Raw genomic sequence first — 20,929 nt, 5'->3', positions numbered from 1 at the left:
GCAGGAAGGTTAAGAGTATTTGTTGTGGTTTTATTTGAAATTAATTTGATACAAAATTGCAATTTAATTAATAATTTTATTAAATTTTTCTGTTTTTATTATTTTTTATTATCACGCGACGAGTCGTTTAATTATTATTATTTTATTCTTCTGCCACGGTCATTTCGTTTGTAATGTTTTTATAATTTTTTTTTTTTTTTTTTGAGTACTCAGGGTTGATGTGTAAAAATTTTTTTATTTTTCCGCATTTTTTTTATTTGTTTGTTTTTTGGAATCGTGGAACTAGTCTTGCTGCTGGAGTCACTGGAACTCGTTTTTAAAAAAGAGACAATTTAAAAAAAAATTTTTATTTGCAAAAAAAATAAAATCGTTTCAATGGAGAGAGAGAAAAAATAAAAATTGTTTTTAATGCTCTAATAATGTTCATTCGTTCGTTCTTTCGTTCGTGTCAAAAGAAAAAGAAAAAATGCCTCGAGGTGTTGGAATCCTCCTCCTATGAGAGGCGACCATGCGAACCATGATTTACGTTTCTCAGGTGATTTTATCCCTCCCTCCCTTCCCTCTCTTTTACCCCTCTTCCTCCTCCTCTTCCTTCCCGTTTTTTTTTTTTTTTTTTTACTTTCAAAACGAGACCCGTTACTTAAAACTTAATTCATTTTAATGCATTAATAATAATAATAATAATAATAATAATAATAATAATAATAATAATAATGATTACGATGATGATGGTGATGGTGGTGGTTTCGAGCGTTTGAAATGGAAAATATATATATGTTAAATAAATTGTCGTGGAATAAGAAAAAGTAAAAAAACTCAACCGAAAAATTTTTTCGTTTTTTAACGTGTCGTTAGGGTACGTGAAACTTTTTTAATTTCGTTTCGACCGTTAATTTTTTTTTTAAGGTTGGCAACATTTTTTTTTTACGGGGAAAATCGTCGCGTGATCGACTACAGCACATAACTCTCTCTCTTTCTCTCTCCGTCGTGCTCTCTCTCTGTTTTTCTGTCTTCTATCTCTCTACCTCTCTCTCACTCTCTTCTCTTTCTTTCTCTCTTTTCTTTTTCTCTCTCTCTCTGTTTCTGTCTTCCTGCCTCTTTCTCTCTCTCTGTTTTTGTCTTTCGGTTTTTTCTCTCTCTCTTTCTATGTGTTTGGCTGTCTTTCTGTCATTCTCTCTTACTGTTGCTGTCTCTTTTTCTCTTTTATTCTCTTTCTCTTTCTCTCTCTTTTCTCTCTCCATCTCTCTCTGTTACTCTTTCTCTTTCTTTCTTTCCATCTCTCTCTGTCGCTCTTTCTCTTTCTTTACATCTCTTTCTGTCGCTCTTTCTCTTTCTCTCTTTTTCCATCTCTTTCTCTTTCTCTTCGCTCTTTCCTTCTTTTTATTTAAATGCTTTCAAAAATTATACAATTTTCGTTTCCGGTTAATGACTCGCGGAGGTTCTTCACCATCCATACATATCCAGAAAAATGATAAGAGAGAGAGAGAGAGAGAAAATTTTCAATTAAAAAAAAAAAAAAATGATTAGTCGTGGACCTTGAACTTGAAATTGGTAGTGGAAGGAAGGAAAGAGAGAAAGAAAGAAAAAAAGATATATTTTTTTTTTCTTCTTCTTCTTCTTCCTCTTGGTTCGTTTGCGGTTAAAGTTGTTTTCTTCTGCAAGAGAGAGAGAGAGAGAGAGAGAACGTGGGGATATGAGGAGGGGAGGGGAGAGGTGAAATGCTCGAGGATTCTGGTTTTATTATTCTTTTTTTTGTATTCTCCGGTAATTATCCGTAAATGGATGTTCGGTCATCATGAATCTTATACACACACACACACACAATCCAAAGTGTATACCTGATTTCCTTTCATAAAGAACAAAACGCGTTTGTGACGTCATCGTATTAAAAAAAAAAATTTCTGGAGTTTTATTATTATTATTATTATTATTATTATCATCAATAGATAACCTACACCTACCCGAAGGGTTATATGGCGTGAAAGGAGACGACGTGAGTTTTTTTTATTCGTTTTCTAAGCCACCCAGCTGGAACAGGATTGTTACTTTAAATTTTTTTTTTTTTTTTTTTTTGTAAAATATTGTTCGTAATTGTTTGTTTGTTTGTTTGTACACGACAAACAACTCATTCCAACAAAACAAAAAAAAAATCCAAAAAAATATCGTTTTTTTTTTTTTTTTATTAATGTCTGATTCATCATGATTCGCCATCGGAAATATTCAATCACGTCCACGAACAAATTTATTTTTTTTCTCCAGCTCCAGTTCCAGCCAACTTTCCAGCCCTTTTTTAAAAACTCTTCTCAATTTACTAATAATTCTCTCTGTTTAAAAATCCATTGTTTAGAGAGAGAGAGAGAGAGATTGTTCCTTCTTCTCGTTTTCTCCCTTTTTCTAATTTTTTTTTTTCTCCAGTGATTTTTACATCCTCCATATCACCATCATCATCGTTTCCCTTCTGTATTTAACAGAAACAACAAATTTTCAACCTTCCCCCCCCCCGGGAATCCTTTTAATATTTTGTATCCTTACGAAAATTTCGGGTTTTTTTTTTTGGTAAACCGGAAACGATCGATTATTTATGAAATTTATTCCAGGCGTGGCTTTTTGTTATGGGTTCTTGTTACACGCTCCAGGAAACATCTGCGACTTTTATACCATAATAAAAGTCTCGTATGCGTGCGTGTGCGTGTGCGTGTGGGTCGCCTACCCCAAAACAATCGTTCCAAAAATATAAAGAGAGAGAGAGACAGAGACTGTGACAGAGACAGAGAGAGAGGGAGAGACATACACAGACAGAGACAGAGAGAGAAAGAGAGAGAGAGACATACACAGACAGAGAGAGAGAGAGAGAGAGAGAGAGAGACATACACAGACAGAGGGAGAGGGAGATTGTCACACACACAAACGGTTTAACAAAAATTTATATAAACATTAAATAAATAATCGATAGAAGACAAATTTTTCTAGAAATAATAATGATGATGATAATAATACTGATAATAATAATAATGATAATTACGTAACGTGATAATTACTTAACGGAATTTTTTTTTTTTTTTTTTTTTTGGAGAGCTTTAAAAAGTTTTAAAATCCAGGAAATGTTTATGAAATGTTTAAATCTCCAGATTATTCATTTTTTTTTATCGTATCGTATTACATTATTATTATATCATTCATTCACCATATTTCCACGATTATCATTATCATTATTATCATTATTATTATTATTATTATTATTATTATTATTATTATTATTATTATTATTATTATTATTATTATTATTAGTACCAACATCGCTCCGGACTTGTCCCGTCGTGTATTTGCGAAGGCGGTCGAGCGGGCGATCAGGCGTGCGGTCGCGCCATTTAAAAAAAAAAAAAAAACGATTCGATTTATCGATTTATCGATATTTATTCATATACGTGACATTTAAAAAAAAAAAATTACGATACGATATAAATATTAATGACATCCGGTTTCGAGAATCGATATTTTCATACCGAAATAAAAAAAATTTAAAACGGTTTCGCAATTTAGTGTTTTTAATTAAAAAGGTATACTGGAAAAGGGAAGGGAACTGGAGAAAAAAAAAAAAGAGGGATGAATGAAAGAAAAGAAATGGAAGAAAAAAGCGTGGAACGAACGACGTTCGTTTGTTATTTCCACTCCCGCTGAGTGACAAACACTCGACATAAAAATTTAATTTGTTTTTATCGTGGAAGAAGAAGAATAAGTTAAAATGAGAAGAGGGGTTGTTGTTCGTTTGTTTATAATAATTAAAATGATATTCAGGTACGTCTATGACGTCACGATTTTTTATCATTTATCATCCCGATTTCGTTATTCTTCACCGGGTATTATAAACATTTGGAAATCTTGTCAACTTCAAATGGGGGTAATCCGGAAAAATCAAAAACCGCAAGGGGTTGTCGATTGTATCATCCCCCTGAGGGTTCAGGGTGAGGATTTTTATCGTCGGTTTAATATTGTTTAAAAGCGAATTGTTTTCACCGCTGGAGATTATTTTTTTTGTCTATCTGATTTTATGGTTGGCGCCTTTCCATCGAGTGAATCCCACCTCTCCCCACACTCACACCCCCCAGACTCCCTTCGACGGAATCGTCGCCATCGAAGGAAAAGTTTCCTTCTTTCTTCCACCCCTTCTTTCAATTTCAAATTATTGTTAGAAAAACTTTCAACAAAACCCTTTTTTTTTTTTAAATTTTTCTCCAGGAAAAACGAACGAGGGTCATAACGAAAGGGGTTAAAGGTCAAATATATATATATATATATTTGACGTGGCACTCACCGGACATGTTGTGGTATTTTTAATTTAATTTTTTTTTTATTAAAATTCATGCGACGCAAATCTCCCATGTTTTCCCATGTCATTCTTAATTTATACAAATTACAATTTTCTACCTATAAACTTATGTAATCTGAAGGCAGCTCAGAATTTTTCTAATATTAAAATTTTACACTAAAAGTATGATAAAATATGACAAAATGTAACAGAAAAATATAAGAAAAAAGAGGTTTAGTTTTTTTTTACTTTAAGTTAACCAATCACGAGTGAAAATGGAGGTGTGGTTTTTATACCTTAAATTAACCAATCACGAGTGAAAATGGAAATGTAAAATTTTGATACAAAATTTTAATTTTTTTACATCAATTTTGAATGGTAAAATACGTTAAGATGTATCAGAAAAACATAAGAAAAAGGAGGTTTACGGAGATTTTATATTTAATAAATCAATAAATAAATAAAAACTTGATTTTTAATACATTTATTTATTATAAAGTTTAAGTTATAAATACATTATAATTTATACTATATAAAATTTTTTTTCTTTTATTTTTTTTTTAACGCGTAATTTTTATTATTATTATTTAAGAAAAAAAAAAATCAGTAAATTAATAAAATAAATCTTCAGGAAAAATTATTTGCATCGATCGATCGAATTACAATGGCATGGCTCCCAGTGCTCCCACGATGACCGGAATAGTTTCTGTTTTCTTTCCCTACAACCTGGCTATTTCAATTTCTAAATTTCTGTACTTCAGTTTTTTGTCTGCTTCTTTGGCTGTCTCGTGTTTTTTTCTGCCGGCACGGATACTTCAATCATTTTACACCACTTTTCCGTACTATACCTCAGGATGACATCCGGTTTGTTGGCCGACGGTTACGGTTTATGATATAATGATGTGATAATTACGAATGCGTTTTTTTAATAAATTTATTTATTGTTTTTTAAATCGTTGCACGCTTTCCCCCTCACTCTTTTTGTGTTAATTCGAAACCCCTCTACTCCCCCTACCCCCCAAAAAAAAAAATTCAAAAAAACGATGGAAAAAAATTTAATTTTTTTTTGTTTACGTTTTTCGGTGATGTTTTTGTTTTTGTTTACGTTTTTTGTTTTTGTTTTTGTTTTTGTTTACGTTTTTTGATTTTTTTGATTTTTTTTTACTTTTTTTGGATTTTTTTTGTTTACATTTTTTGGTGTTGTTATTGTTTTTGTTTACATTTTTTGTTTTTGTTTTTGTTTTTGTTTACATTTTTTGTTTTTGTTTTTGTTTACGTTTTTTGATTTTTTTGATTTTTATTTTTTTTTACGTTTTTTGGATTTTTTTTTTGTTTACGTTTTTCGGTGTTGTTATTGTTTTTGTTTACATTTTTTGTTTTTGTTTTTGTTTTTGTTTACGTTCAAAAAACATAAGAATGAAGAGGTTTATTTTTTTTTTCAAATCACGAGTGAAAATGGAGGTGTGGATTTATAGATAAAGTCAGGTGTAAAAAAAAAATTAAATCAATTATTAATATAAATATTTTTATTAAATCAATTTTATTTTTGTTATAAAAGTTACAGACTATTTGTATATTTAAACTTAAAATAATATAATTTAATTATTACTAAAAAATATAAAAAATTAATTACATCACAATAAACTAGACTTAATTACAAAATTTTTGATATAAAATTTATAAATAAATTATTAAATAAAACTATTAAAATTATTTAAATAAGTCGACATGACTTAAACGCATGTCAACCGTTGCACACTACCTTACAATTATTATTATTATTATTATTATGGTCACTCTTAAACACGACAAGGCTTTTATTTGTCGGGGTTTTTAAGCATTTATCCCAGGTTTCTACCCGACGACAATTCCTTAGGGATAAATGCTCGAATTTCGTTTGTGCTATTTATACAATATTTTCCGAAGAATGTGGGCCGTCCCACATAGTGCAATTTCATGGATGGTTTCTTCTTCTTTTAGGTTCTTCAAAATCTTCTTTAAATTTCCTTTCATTGAATGTGGTGGCATGGCTCCCAATGCTCCCACGATGACCGGAATCGTTTCTGTTTTTGTTCCCCACATCCTGGCTATTTTAATTTCCAAATTTCTATATTTTAGCCTTTTGTCTGCTTCTTTGGCTGTCTGGTGTTTTTTTCTGCCGGCACGGATACCTCAATTAACTTACACCATTTTTCCCCATTATGTCTGAGGAAGAATATCCGGTTTGTTGGCTGGCACAGTTCTGTCAGTGTGGATTTGTTGATCATACAGAACTGTGCATGAACCTACTGTCGTAACCGGGCTTGTTGCCCTTCTTCCATTATCTCATTTTCTTTATTTTCTTACGACGATTTGTTTTGTCCTTTTCAGTACTCCTTTTTTTGTAATTTTTTCATCCGTATGTATGACTTGAGCTAAGACAGCGAGGGATTCAACATATATTCCTGAAGTTTCTACCTTTCTTTTGTGAAAAATTTGATCTTATGTATCAGAAAAACATAAGTCCAAGGAGGTATAAAGTAAAATAAAATAAATAAAAAAAAAAAAAAAATGCAACATTGGGTTCCCGCGAAAATAAAATGTCACATTTAAAATAAAATGTGTACAAGGTCGTCCTACTTAGCGTAAACAGTAAACAAGGTCGACCTTGGTTGAAAAAACGTGACCATGAAAATTTTCACAAAATTGAAATGTAAAACTAATGGCCTTGAATTCAAGGTCGACCTTGGTTGAAAAATTGTGACCATGAAAATTTTCACAAAATTGAATTTTAAAACTAATGGCCTTGTATTCAAGGTCGACCTACTTTAGAATAAATCGTAAACGTTGGATTTTCGCGGTCAAGGTCATTTTTAACTTAAAACATCGAAAAATTTCCTCTGATGTATCAGTAAAACATAATATCCAAGGAGGTATAATAAAAATATCGCAAAATTTGTTTTTTTATGTGTACTGAGTACACATAAAATCAGGTATGGAAATTTGGATGGGGGGTGTATGGAGATTTTATATTCACTCGATACAATAAATAAATTAGTTACAAATATTTTTAATATTTTTATTGGCAAAATATATATTATAATGTAACAATAGGTTATTTAAAAGAAAATGGAAGAGTAAAATAATATACAATCAATAGATTCACATTTAAAAGAAGAGTACAAAGATTTTATATCCACAAAATACTAAAAATAAATTAGTTCCAAGTATTTTTATTCCTTCTTCAGTATGACAAGATGTTTAGCTCAACTTCTACTTATAATCAGCCCTCAGGAGATTAAATGGAGTCTGTTGTTCCTTTTTATAATTCCCTTCGCTAAAATCAATTATTATTATTATTATGTGGGTTACCAATTCCTCCTGACTTGATTCAGATTAAGACCTAAAACAATCAAAAATCAGAAAATATTAACCCTTAAAAAAAATTGATAGATTTAAAGTATAGAAATTTGATCAATACTTAAATCAATAATTAAAAAAATAATTTTATTAAATTACTCAAACTCTCGTTTTTTATTATTATAAAATCATCAGTTCCGTCAGTGTGTGGATTTGCTGGTCGTACAGAATCGTGCATGAACCCCTTGTCGCAACCGGGGTTGGTACCACTCTTTGGGTAATCCATCCATTCCATATTCTCGGCATATGGACTCCAATAGAGATATTGACATAATTTCTTCTGAGATTGGGCTTTCCTATCATAACCTGCAACCTGCTGCCCTCCCTTCTTCCATCATCTCGTTTTCTTTCGGACGATTTGTTTTGCCCCTTTTTAGTCCTCCTTTTGCCCTTTTTTTGTAATTTTTTCTTCTTCCGCATCTATAACTTGGGCTAATAAAATAAATTAAAATTATTATTATTATTATTTTACATAAAGTTACAGTTACACCTGGAGCTTTTTATTTTGATATGATTTTTTTTTTTAAAACGAGTTTTCACCTTAAATGTTCCGTTTGTGAACAGGTACACATTCATTCTTAACAAATATATTTATAAAATAATAATGATGATGATGATGATGATGATGATAATTTTTTTTTTTATTTATAAATTTAAATTTAATCACGTTCGACTTTTTTACTTTTTTTTTTTTTTTTTTGGAAAAAAAAAGATTTTTACGTGACTGACCGTTTTCGACCAATCACATGACAACGAATCACATATCGTTTCGGAAAATTTTTTTAACTGTTAAATTATCATCATTATTATCATTATTATTATTATTTTTCGTCCAATGAGTCGTGACGGTGTAACGACGAAATTTTTTTTTTTTTTTTTTTACAAATTCGTAAAGTTGAAAGCATTCGTGACGGCCGGGGTGATTCCGACACATCGAAACCGAAAAAAAAAATTTACCGGGATGACGAAAGCGGAAACGGAAGAAGAAATGATAGAAGGAAGGAAGGGGGGAAGGGGGGAAGGGAAAAGGATAATTTCTTTAATGTGAACGGCCATTTTGGTGTGTATCGATCGATGTAAAACAAAAGAATCCCCCCACCACCACCACCACCACCAAAGGTCTTATCAGTCGTGACGTTTATCATTTGATAAATTCCATTTTAACTCTATTATTATCATCATCATTATTATTATTATTATTATCATTATTATTAGTTTGCATAACAACCGTACGCTTAACGAATTACGTTTTTACCACAAAAATTTTTAATTATGATAATGATAACGATAATATTAATAATTAAAACGAAAGAAAAACGTTACGTAAGAGAAAGAGGACGAAGAGCGGGCGGACGGGGGAGGGGGGCGGGGGAAAAGAGGAAACGAAAATAATAATAATAATAATTCGTTTGTCGTTTGTTTAAAAAAAAAAAAAAAAAAATAATTAAAATCTTTTCCGGTCGAGTCGGTTTGCATGTTAAAATTTTCTAAAAAAAAATAAATAATCAGGTGTATCTATTCCCACGATGTTTTTTTTTTTTAAATAAATAAATAAAAAATGCGCCAAAAATAAATTGTTTTGAATACGTCCCCTATACACCAGTTATTATTATTATTATTATCGTCATATTTTCCGTTACTCGAATATATTTAAAAAAAAAAACTGGGTCTGCGACCACGACTTTCTTACACCTTAAAATATTTAATTGTATGAGAGTGTGCATGCATGCCTTTGTGTTCTCTCTCTCTCTCTCTCTCTCTCTCTCTCTCTCTCTCTCTCTATCTCTCTCTTACTTCTTCGATTAATTTGATAGTTAATTTGATGATGATGATGATGATGATGATGATGATGACGATGCGGTGTCGGTTCTTCTTTTGATTCACACGTATAATACCTGTCCTTACAAACGAATGTCGTTTTAATTCTTTCTCTCTTTTTTCTTTTAATAGGTGATATAGATGATTGTCTTGTGAGCCTCATTAACCAGGGACAGTTCACACCGTTGCCGGAAGCACTTTGTTGGGTTATATTGGAATTGACGTCATCGGGTCAACACGCCGTACTCGAAAGCATAAGAAATTGTCTTCATTTATCATTTCCAGATATAGAAAAACCATCGTCTCAAGTCGTATACGACACGTTAGCAAAATTAATGTCCGATAAAAAGGTAAAAACGCATCGTTACGTCATTACTATCATCATCATCATCATCATTATTATTAATTGAATTTTGACGCCGTTATAGATTTATCAAACGTCTCAGGGTTATTTCATAATAACGCCAGAAACGAGAAGGCTTAGGTTACAACAGAAACAATCGGATTTATCTCCAAACATGAATAGAACGCACAGGAGAAGTTATAGCGATGTCAGAGAGTAAGTAAACGGAAATGCGTACATTTCTTATATCGAAACGGAAATCGATGGATCGATTGATCGATTTTTTCGTTTGTTCACAGAGAATCGAGAACGACGAAAGGTCTTCTAATGAGCAACGAAGAAGCTTTGGCATATGTTCACGGTGAAATGACGACGATACGAGATGGTGACGTCACACATCAATCAATTCAAACGAATTTAGCTGACGTCATTTGCGGAGGTGAGAAGAAAAAAATTTAATAATAATAATAATAATAATGGTAAAAAACCGTTATTCGATGATGATAATAATTATTAGATTAATTAAAAACGATGATCCCTTTAACGTTTTAATTTGTTTTTTTTTAATGTCGTGGAAAAAGAAAAATAATAATAATAATAATAATTATAAACATTGTCACGGTCGAAATAAGTCAAAGGTCAAACATTTAAAAAAATAATTTCTAACCATGAAATTTTTCTTTTTTTTTTTTTTTTCCGTCCAGAGATAATTTCACGTAATAATCGCGATTTGAATACGTTTATATATATGTATAAAAAAATAATTTTATCGTGTCATTAGATTTTAAAAATTACATCTTCGAGATAATTTTTTACATTACTTTCATCGCAAACTAAAACCCCCTCCCCTCATTTTTTTTTTTTCGTATTCCAGGGAATCCAAACGATAAAATCCTATACGCTTCCATTCCGAAAAGGAGTACGTCATTTCCGCTCGAAAGGAGAAATTCTTTGAAATTATTCGGGTCTAATAAAAGGTTAAACGGATCTTTAACGAGAAGCGGAAGCATGAAATACATTCCGCATAAAAGCGGTACCCTTTTAACGGATAGTTCGAGTTCGACAGAATATACGACATCGCAAGATTATCAACCTTTAAGTACAAGTAAGTCAAAGAGAGAGAGAGAGAGAGAGAGTGCGTGCGTGCGTGGGTGCGTGTGCGTGTCATTCCCGAAACGGAAATAGTTAAAAAAAAATTTACCGGATTTGTTTTCTCCGTTCCAGAGAAAACTTCTTTACTGGCAAGACTGTTTCGTCGAAGCGGCCGTAAAAGAGGATTAAGTGCTCCCCCAACGATTCATACATTTTCCGCACAATTCCCTCCAGCTGAATGGTTCAATCCGAAAGTGATACACATGCATTGCGTTGGAACACAGACGAAGGTAAGTTCAGTTGGAAAGGTTTCCTGAAAAAAAAAGAAAAAATTTTAATCGTTATTATTGGCGGCAGCAGGCGCAAGACACGAATTCGGATGATCAACTTCTTCAATGGGAAATTGAACCCTCGAACGGTGGTAGATACGGGACGACGAGGAGATCAAACACGCGGGACAATCACAATTTACAAAAAGAGGGTCACATATATCAGAAACCGTCGAAACAGGGAATAATGGATAAAACGAACGGGAATACGGATAGTTTAAACAGGAGACAGGAAATTGAAAGGATAAGATTATTGAAATCCGACCACTTATCCGCGGATAGATTACCAACGTCGGAAAGATCGTTGTTGTATCGGCAACTCTACGGTCAAGAAAGGTCATCGTCGTCGAGAAGGAGTTCATTTTCGAAAAGTTCGAAAAGTTTAAATCGGAATTACATGGAATTTTCCGACAAAACGATCGAGTCGTCGAGAATATACGAAGAAATCAAAAATAAAAGTTCGGAATCGTTTCCCAAATTGGTCGAAACGTTTTCCGAACGTAACGATGGCACCGGCATATACACGAAAATATCAACGAATAAAAAAACACGTTCGAACGAGGGTTTCGGTTCGGATGGTAAAAACTCTGGTAAAAAGGAAATGGTATCCTCGAATCCTACGACTCCCAAATACAGGAGAAAAATCGAAAAAAGGAGTTCGAGTTTACCGAGGAGAAAAATATCTACGACGTCGATACAAAAATCCGATGGCGTCACTCACACGGATTTCCCATATTACGATGAAAAATTATCCAAAACGGAAGAGTCGCCGATAACGCCCAATTTGACCAACAGAAGATCGACGAGTTATGAAAATGTCAATTTCGAAGATGATTTTATGAAAAAATTGAGTACAAAATCCGAGAGTAAAACCGCGGCGGGAAAATGTTCGAAAGATTCCGGAAAGGAAAAGAAAATCGAGGAAACGGATATGAATAAATTCAAACCCATAACGCCGATATATAATTTCGAAGATGGTTGTCAAGATATGACGTCACTAACATCATCCGGTTACGACACGCAAACGAATTCAATCGTATCGACTTCCGATCAAATACCATATTCTTTAAAATTAAATAAAAATTATTTGAATTCGACGACGCCACCGCCATCTTTAACCATAACCGAAGATTTCGAACAGAATAAAAATAATAATAATAATAATAATAATAATAAACTTTCGTCCGAAGATAGTTCGAGATCCGTATCGCCATATTCACCTCCGGTTAAATCGGAAAATAAGAAACAACAGCAACAGCAGCAACAACAACAGCACCCACCACTCGTTAACGTTAGTTCGAATATATCCGTAACAACCGGAAACGGTAATAAAAATTCACTTTCCGTTCAAGTGATGACCAATCCGAATCGAATAGAAGGACCTAAAGTGTTTGTGTCTTCGAGTTCTTCGGACGGTGGGAAAACACTAACGCGAGTAAAAGACAACACGTCGATATTCGTACAATCCTCTCCTGTTTCGAATTCTTCGACGACGACGACAACTGACGTCATCAACCGTCAAAATTCTAAACGAGATATCGAAAAAAATTTAAAAAAACTCGAACGATTTCCATCGCTGTACAGTCCGAAAGAAGTTTTAAAAACAGGATTCGATTGTAAAAATTATAAATTTCGTCAAAATCAAACCGATGACGATGACGTCGATGATGATGACGTCGTGAATGATGATGATGATGATGATGATGATGACGACAACGACTCCGATCTCGACGACCGGAGAAAATTTTCTGACTTCGATATAGAAACGATTATATCGAAAAATCATGAAAATTGTTCGATTGTTCAAAGCGTAGATTCGGAAAAAGACGAATACGGACTAAGTCACAAACCCATACCTAGACAACCGGAAGTCAAACAATTTTCCTCTTCCGAATTTACGCAAGATGAAAAATTATTTTCGTTCGGGAGTAAAAAAACAAATTCTAAAATACCTGTTATGAAAAATCGTAAAAATATCGTCGACAGGAGTGCCAACAATATTTTAGATACGACGCCATCTTGTTTTACGAAAACCAGAGGAGGAGGAGAATCGTTGACGACGACGACGACGATGAAAAAAGATTTCCACGAATTTCCAAGTCTCACCGATTTATCCCTCAATTTTAAATCCATAGCCGCACAAAATATATTGAATAACATAAGCGTGACGAGCGTTGATACTTTGGTCGAAGTCAACATGGCCGCCAATAATTCCAACGAAAAATCAAATAATAATAATAATAATAGCAGCAGCAGCAGCATTAACAACAATAATAATAATAATAATAATAGTAATCCTCTCGTAAATCTTCAAACGGATTTCGGAGTGATCTGAAAAAAAAAAAAAAAAAAAAAAAAAAAAAATTAATAAATAAAATAAATTCCCTCCTCCTCCTCCTCCTCTCGCAGGTAATTTTACCGCCATTTTTTTTTACGTTTAATAAATATTATTATTATTTTCATTTGTACATAACTTATGTATAAAAAAAAAAAAAAAAAAAAAAAAAAAAAAAACCGTTTTTCTATTCCCCCCTTATATTCTTTTACTTTTATATGTTTAAAAAAAAAAAAATTTTAAATAATAATAATAATAATAATAATAATAACATTTTTAATTTTTTTATAATATATCGCCATTATGTATTTTTAATTATTAAAAAAAAAAAAAAAAAAAAAAAAAATTTTTAAACATGTCTGAAATTGTTCATCTACCCTTTTTTTTCATTTTTATTTGTGTAAAATTCATTTATATTATAAATATATATATAAATATATACATATTTACATATAACTGTTTTGTTTACAAAATAATTATTTAATTTTAAAAGTCATAGAGTAATTAAATCCTCGTCCCTCTCGCGCCAAAAAAAAATTTCTATAAAAATAATAATAATAATAATAATAGTCGCGTTTCTTTAAAATTTCTTTTTTGCCATCATATACGCTGCGTATCGAACATAAAGAGACCGTTAAAACCGATTTCGATATATCGATTTTTTTTTTTTTTTTTTTTTTTATTCTATGATTATTCGTTAAACGAAATGAATTTACCGTTGTTTTCAAATTTCCCGCGTAAAAAATTTTTTAAAAAAAATCAACATATCGAAATATATTAATTAATTAATTATTAATTGAGTAAATTACATGTTTTCACCCCCCTCCCTCCTCCTCCCTCGTGATTACGAAAGAGAAGAGAAAAAACGTTACGTTATTAAAACAATAATAATAAAAATTACGTTAATAAATAAATAAATAAATAATTAATAATAAATTTTAATTATTAATAATAAATAAAAAAAAAAGAAAGAAAGAAAGATTTTTTTTTTTTTTTGTTTAATTTAAACTTTCGCGTGCGATTTTATGTATTTAGTGCGTGCGTGCGTGTGCGTGCGCGCGTTTGTGTGTCTGTGCGTGCGTACGCAATAAAATTTCCTTTCATGTTTTTAATTACTTATGCGATTTTTCATTAAAATTTTTTTTTTTTTTTTTGATTACAACCGGAAACGGTTATAGTCGGTCACGTGTCTTTTTAAAACGATTCTTTCGTTCGTTTTCATTACGGGTATTACATCCCCCGAATCTAAAAGAGAGAGAGAGAGAGAGAGAGAGAGAAAGAGAAAGAAAGAAAATTAAAAATTTTTTAAATCGACTGGAAAAATAATTTTCCTTTCATTGACGTCATGACGTTATTAAATTTTTTTTTCTTTTCGGCGGCGGTTTATAAATAGAATAATGAATCTAAAAAAAGAAATGACGATGATAATGATGATGATGATGATGATGATGACGACGAATAAAAGGAGAAAGGTTGGAAGAAACAAAAAAGAGAAAAGAAGGGGGAAAAATAAAACGTCAAAATGGAAAGGTGGAAAAGGGAGAAGAAGGGGAAATATGAAGGTAAAAGATTTTTTTATTCGCCCCCCCACCACCACCTTACCCCCACCCCCTCCACCTACCAACCACGCGAAAAAGAAAGAAAAAAAAAATTAAATGAACTTATTAAAAAACTTTTTTTTTTGTTTTTTTTAAAAAAAAAAAAAAACTAAATGGACAAAATCGTGACTTAAATTTCCATTATAAAACTTTACCATTATTATCATCATCATTATTATTATTATTATTATTACCTCACATATATATAAATATATATAAATAAATATGTCACGGATTAACTTGAGTCGATTCAGTGCCTTTAAACAGTTCGGAGACACTCTGCGAACGGTTCGAATCGTATCGTAAAAAAAATTTCAACGTTTTTACGTTTACCGTTTACCGTTTTATCATCATTATTATTACTACTCGCGATAATAATAATAATAATAATAATAATAATAATAATAATTACAGTTTTTTTTTCAATTTTTTTTTTTTTTTTTTTTTTTGTCGTAAGTATCGTTTACCATTATTTAAATCGTTTTTGTTTTTTTTTTTTTTTTTTTTTTTCAAAATCATAGAGTAAATAAATATATATAAAAAATAAGTAAACAAAATATTATTTGCGGTGTTGCGAAATCGGTCATCAATCGGTCGGTGGCGTTTCTTTAAAAATTAACATATAGTAATTTGTTATTGTTTTTGTTTTTTTTTTTTTTTTTTCCATAGAGTAATAAATAATTTTTTTTTTTATTATTTTCGATCCTGACACGTTTATAAACAAATGAAACGCGCGCCATAAACAAGTTTTTAAGCTCAATTACGTGAGCGTATATATATATACATATATATATTTTATTTTTATATTACTTTTTTCTTTTTTTTGATTACTTTATTATTACTATTATTATTATTATTATTTCTCTTTTTTTCTTTTTTTTTTTTAATCGCGTGTGAATGTGTTTTCGTTTGTAATTTTTATTTATTTATATATATATACATATATATATATATATTTCGTCCATCTTTCTTTCTTTCTTTATTTATTTTTGTATTAATGTTAAAAAATCAATATTTTACCTTTTTTCGTTTTTTATCCATCCTTATTTTCAATTCCATCATCGATCGATCTTTTTCTTTTTCATTTTATTTTATTTAACTCCTTTTATTTATAATAATAATAATAATAATAATAATAATTTTTTTCTTATTATACGCCGCTAAAACAAAAAAAAAAAAATATATTAATAATATTAATAATAATAATAATAATAATAATAAATTTTTTATTTATGTTTATATTCGAGTGTGCGCGGGGGAGGGGGCGCGCGTTCATTTGTGCGTGGTCGTGATTTAAATTTTTTTTAAATAATAATAATAATAATAATAATTTCTATATAACTAACCCCGGGGAGAAAAAAAAAAAATAACCAAAATTGTGTTTGTAAATGAGCTGAAACAACAACAACAACAACCACAACAACAACAACAACAACAACAATCACGATACATCCAACACACAGTATTAATAACAAGAATAATAATAATAATAATAACAATAATACGAAGAAAAAGAAAAAAAAAAAAATCAACGTCATGAGTTTAGAAGAAGGACCTTTCGTGTTTCGTGTCAACGAAAATGGTTCCGGTCCTGATTTATTGATGCAGGTAAGTGTGTAATCAAAACGATAATAATGATAATCATTACCATGCGAATCCGTTTCCCGTACACGATCCTCACCATTTTTATTTATTTATTTATTTCGATTTCGATTGTAACGTAATTTTGTCTATGCATAATTTTATTTTGTAAAAACAAACCTAAAACGATAAATATTCGATTCTTTTTAAGTGTAATAAATAACATTTTTTTTTTTTTTTTTCGGTATAAAACAATAAATAAAAAATTTTTTTTTGTTGTTTTGAATGAAAACGAAAATGAAAATAATAATAATAATAATAATAATAATAATAATAATAATAATAATAATAATAATAATAATAATAATAAACCAACAAGTTTGACGATAAAAAAAAAAAAAGAAACGAAACCTTAAAATTTTTTTTTTGGTGCACGAAACTCTTTCCCTCTCTCTCTCTCTCTCTCTTCCTGTTTCCCTCTCTTTCTCTTTCTTTAATTTCTTTGAAAATTTTGTCGTATCCCTTCCCGTCGTTTCCCTCCAACTTTTTTTTTTTTTTTCGTTTCTCTCTCTCTCTCTCTCTCTCTCCCTCTCATTCTTCTTTTCGTTTTCTTGTAAATAAATTTATTATTTTATTTTTTCATTTTCATTTTCGTTTTCGTTTTTTGACAAATGGTAGCCATTTAATTTTTTCTTTTTATTATTCATTAGTTTTTGTAAATTATTAAACTGAAAATAAAAAAATAAAAATTTATTAATCGTTTAGATGATAATCGTTCGTTTTGGGGGGGGGGGGGGAAACGTTCAAAAACTTTTCCGAGTCCTAATTTTCATTTCGTGTCTCCTAAATAATCATAAATTTTATTATTATTATTATTATTTCTCCCGTCCCCCGTTCCCCGCTCCCGCCCCCCCCGCCAACAAACATTAAAAATGAAATTTTATTATTAAACCTTGTTCCAATTACTTTTTTCAAATCACGATGATAATGATGACGTTTTCAGGTTTGTGCCGAAAGAGGATGGAAAGAATATGCGGAAAATAATTCAACGAAAGATAGTTGGAATCTATGGTGGAAAACTTCGGCATTTTCAATATCCCAACACAAACAGTTAAAAGCATGGCAGGTTTGTTTGCGGGTGGAGGATAAGAAGGAGGGTAAAAAGGAAAAAATTGTCATTTTATAAATCCCGCAACCTTTACTCAATCTCACGCCATTTCCTTTCAGTTTACCAATCACATGCCCAAAGGATCCACGATATGTAGAAAAGATAATTTGGCGAGAAATTTAAAATGTATGAAAAAAGTTTACGGAGGAATTTACGACATAAGGTCGGTCGGTTGTTAACGCAACAACAACAATCAATCACGACAAACAACAAACAACAAACAATCAATCGTGACAAATCATCTTATCAATCATTTATCAATTCCATTACCATTAAACGAATATAAATTGTTTATCGATTTTGATGATGATGATGATGATGATGATGATGATAATGAAATGTTTTTCCAGTCCTCCAGGTTACAACCTACCATTGGAATATACGAAATTAGTTGCCGATTGTTCTCGTCACGACGACGACGAAGATGACAATCAAAAAGTATGGATATGTAAACCCGTTAGTCAAAGTCAAGGAAGAGGAATTTTCTTGTTCAAAGTATTTTTTTCCATCCTTAAAATAATAATAATAATAATTTTTTTTCTCTCTCTCTCTCTCTCTCTATCACGTGACACACACGTTTCTTTTTCTTACTATTTAGAGTTTAAACGATCTGTCGTACGATTCGAATGCTGTCGTACAAAAATATATAAAAAATCCATTATTGATCGGAGGTTATAAATTCGATTTAAGATTATATGTTTGCGTACCTTCATACCATCCATTAACCGTTTATTTATATAAAGACGGTTTGGTTAGGTGAGTCTCGTCTCTCTATCCCTTTTTTCATTTTCCAAATATTTTTCATAATAATAATAATAATAATTTTCATTTTTTTTCTTTTTTTCATTAAGATTTAGCACGGATAAATTTTCGCTGTCGGATTTGAATAATCCATTTTGTCATTTGACAAATAGTTCTTTAAATAAATTAGGACCTGGTTACGCGGAACAAAAAGAACGAATCGGAGCGGGTAACAACAACAACAACGCGAAACGCAACAACCTTTTTCTAAATACCTGAACATAAAAAAATTTTTTTTTTTTTTTTTTAAAAAAACAAAATTTCCAATTAAAATAAATAACAACAATATTATTATTATTATTATTATTATTATTATTATTATTATTATTACGATTTTTTTATTTTCCCACAGGATGCAAGTGGAGTTTCACGCAACTTCGACAATATTTTCAACAGGCGGGAATACGCGATTGGTTACTTTGGCAAAGAGTTAGCGCATTGGTCACGTTAACCATTTTATCACAGAGTACTTCCGTTCCTCAAACAATCAACTGTTTCGAATTTTACGGTTTCGACGTTCTCATAGATGAAAAATTAAAACCCTGGTTGCTGGAAGTAAATAATAATGATAATGATAATGATAATGATAATAATAATAATTTTTTTTTTCTAACTATTAAAATTCATGTCAAACCTTTTGTTTTTTTTTCTTTTTTTTTTTTTGTTCACGTCAAATATTTATAAAAAAAAAATTTTAGGTAAATTTAAGTCCTGCTTTGGGAAATGATTGTAATGTTGATTCTATTGTTAAGAAACCATTATTACATGATCTGTTTGATCTCTTAGGTCTCCCCGTGTGTTACACAGGTCTCTCTTTATTCACAGTCTATTCTCCGCCCTATGAAAATGAAATCCAACGTTATTACGCTACGTGAGTGTGTGTGTGTGTGTGCGAAACAGAAAAAAATTCGACAAATAATCTTATGCGTGATCTTTTTACAAAAAAAATTTTCTCTCTTTCCAGGCACATTAAAAGTAAACACGAACACGATGCAGCACAACGTCAAATGAATTTGACTAGAGCCAATTACAACGGTCACAAATTAACGAACGTTAGCCACATTCGTACGTTCGGCGGAATAAAACCTTCGTCTGTCGTATTGGCCGCATCGGCGGTCAATAAATGGCGAAGAAAAAGGAGGAGCGGATATTTGTTCGGACCGCCGTTGAGACAAAAATACGACGTCGATAAAAAAAGATCCATCAAAACTCAATCAAAATCCGACATATCGTTACGGAGTACGAATAACAACGTCGCACCCGCATCCTCGAACAAAACGAAACTGGAAAGAAAAACGATAAACGATAATGATAAAAAATTAGATGAAAAAACCGACGAGGACGAGTCGTCGTCGTCGTCGCCGTCGCCGGGAGCGGGGGCCCCGAATCAATCCCAATGTAAAAACAATACGAACAAAACGATCAAGAGAACTCGGGACAAACCCGATAAGTTAAAATTGAACGGTAATAACGATCCCCCCGTCAAAGACATTAAATTTAAATCAACGATAAAAGCGACGTGTTCGGACAATTCGAAAATATTCATCGAAATTGAAAATTTAATAACGAACGATAAGCAGGGTAAAAAGAAAAGGATGGAAGGTTTGCCTCTCAGCAAGGAAAAAAGGCATACGAAATCGAGAATAGTGGATTTTAAGGGTCCCTCAATGTGCGAAAAACAGAAAAAAGTTTTGTTTAAAAATAACGAACACGTAAAAAAAATTGTTTTGCCCTTTAATAAAACCATCGCGGCATCGAAGGGATTCAAAAACAGATCGAAAAATCAACCCTCCGCACTGTGGGGCAACGGAAAAGATTGGCAGGCTCCCGTTAAACGCGAGGGAAACTGGGAACGAATATATCCCCTCAACAATTTCAATAATTTCAATCAGACCTACGAAGAAGATTATCTGGGTAATAAATTCGCCATTGGCGACAAACAAATTAAATTTGTCGTTCACCACATCACGAATTTCATTAAATACTCGAAACAAATTTACTATAAGGATATTGACGCCAGCGAAGAAGAATTAAATGCTCAGCTAATGAGTCACATGGGTATGAACGGTAATGTTTGGCTCCCCAATAAATAAATAAATAAATCACGGAAATTTTCAAGCCCTTCACTCACTCACAACGTTCATTCTCTTTACTGTGTC

The 20,929-nt window shown here is 31.3% G+C and overlaps 2 protein-coding genes across 2 annotated transcripts; both read left to right on the top strand.

Annotated features, from left to right (window-relative positions):
- Positions 1-8,983: 8,983 nt before the first annotated feature.
- Positions 8,984-13,622, top strand: Phum_PHUM605230 (uncharacterized protein; the record flags this gene model as incomplete). Its single annotated transcript, XM_002432893.1, has 7 exons — positions 8,984-9,023; positions 9,656-9,873; positions 9,952-10,082; positions 10,166-10,305; positions 10,741-10,971; positions 11,091-11,248; positions 11,316-13,622. 7 exons carry the CDS (start codon positions 8,984-8,986, stop codon positions 13,620-13,622), a joined length of 3,225 nt encoding a protein of 1,074 aa, XP_002432938.1.
- A 3,134-nt stretch (positions 13,623-16,756) lies between these two features.
- On the top strand, positions 16,757-20,863 carry Phum_PHUM605220 (uncharacterized protein; the record flags this gene model as incomplete). Its single annotated transcript, XM_002432892.1, has 9 exons — positions 16,757-16,828; positions 17,805-17,927; positions 18,029-18,132; positions 18,320-18,464; positions 18,568-18,725; positions 18,821-18,939; positions 19,123-19,325; positions 19,469-19,641; positions 19,735-20,863. 9 exons carry the CDS (start codon positions 16,757-16,759, stop codon positions 20,861-20,863), a joined length of 2,226 nt encoding a protein of 741 aa, XP_002432937.1.
- Positions 20,864-20,929: the final 66 nt, after the last annotated feature.

This window comes from Pediculus humanus, genomic scaffold (genome assembly GCF_000006295.1).
Source record: "Pediculus humanus corporis 1103172108318 genomic scaffold, whole genome shotgun sequence".
Classification (NCBI taxonomy): Eukaryota; Metazoa; Arthropoda; class Insecta; order Psocodea; family Pediculidae; genus Pediculus; species Pediculus humanus.
The sequence above is the reverse complement of the archived record's forward strand: the minus strand, read 5'-3'. Positions and strand labels throughout refer to the sequence as shown.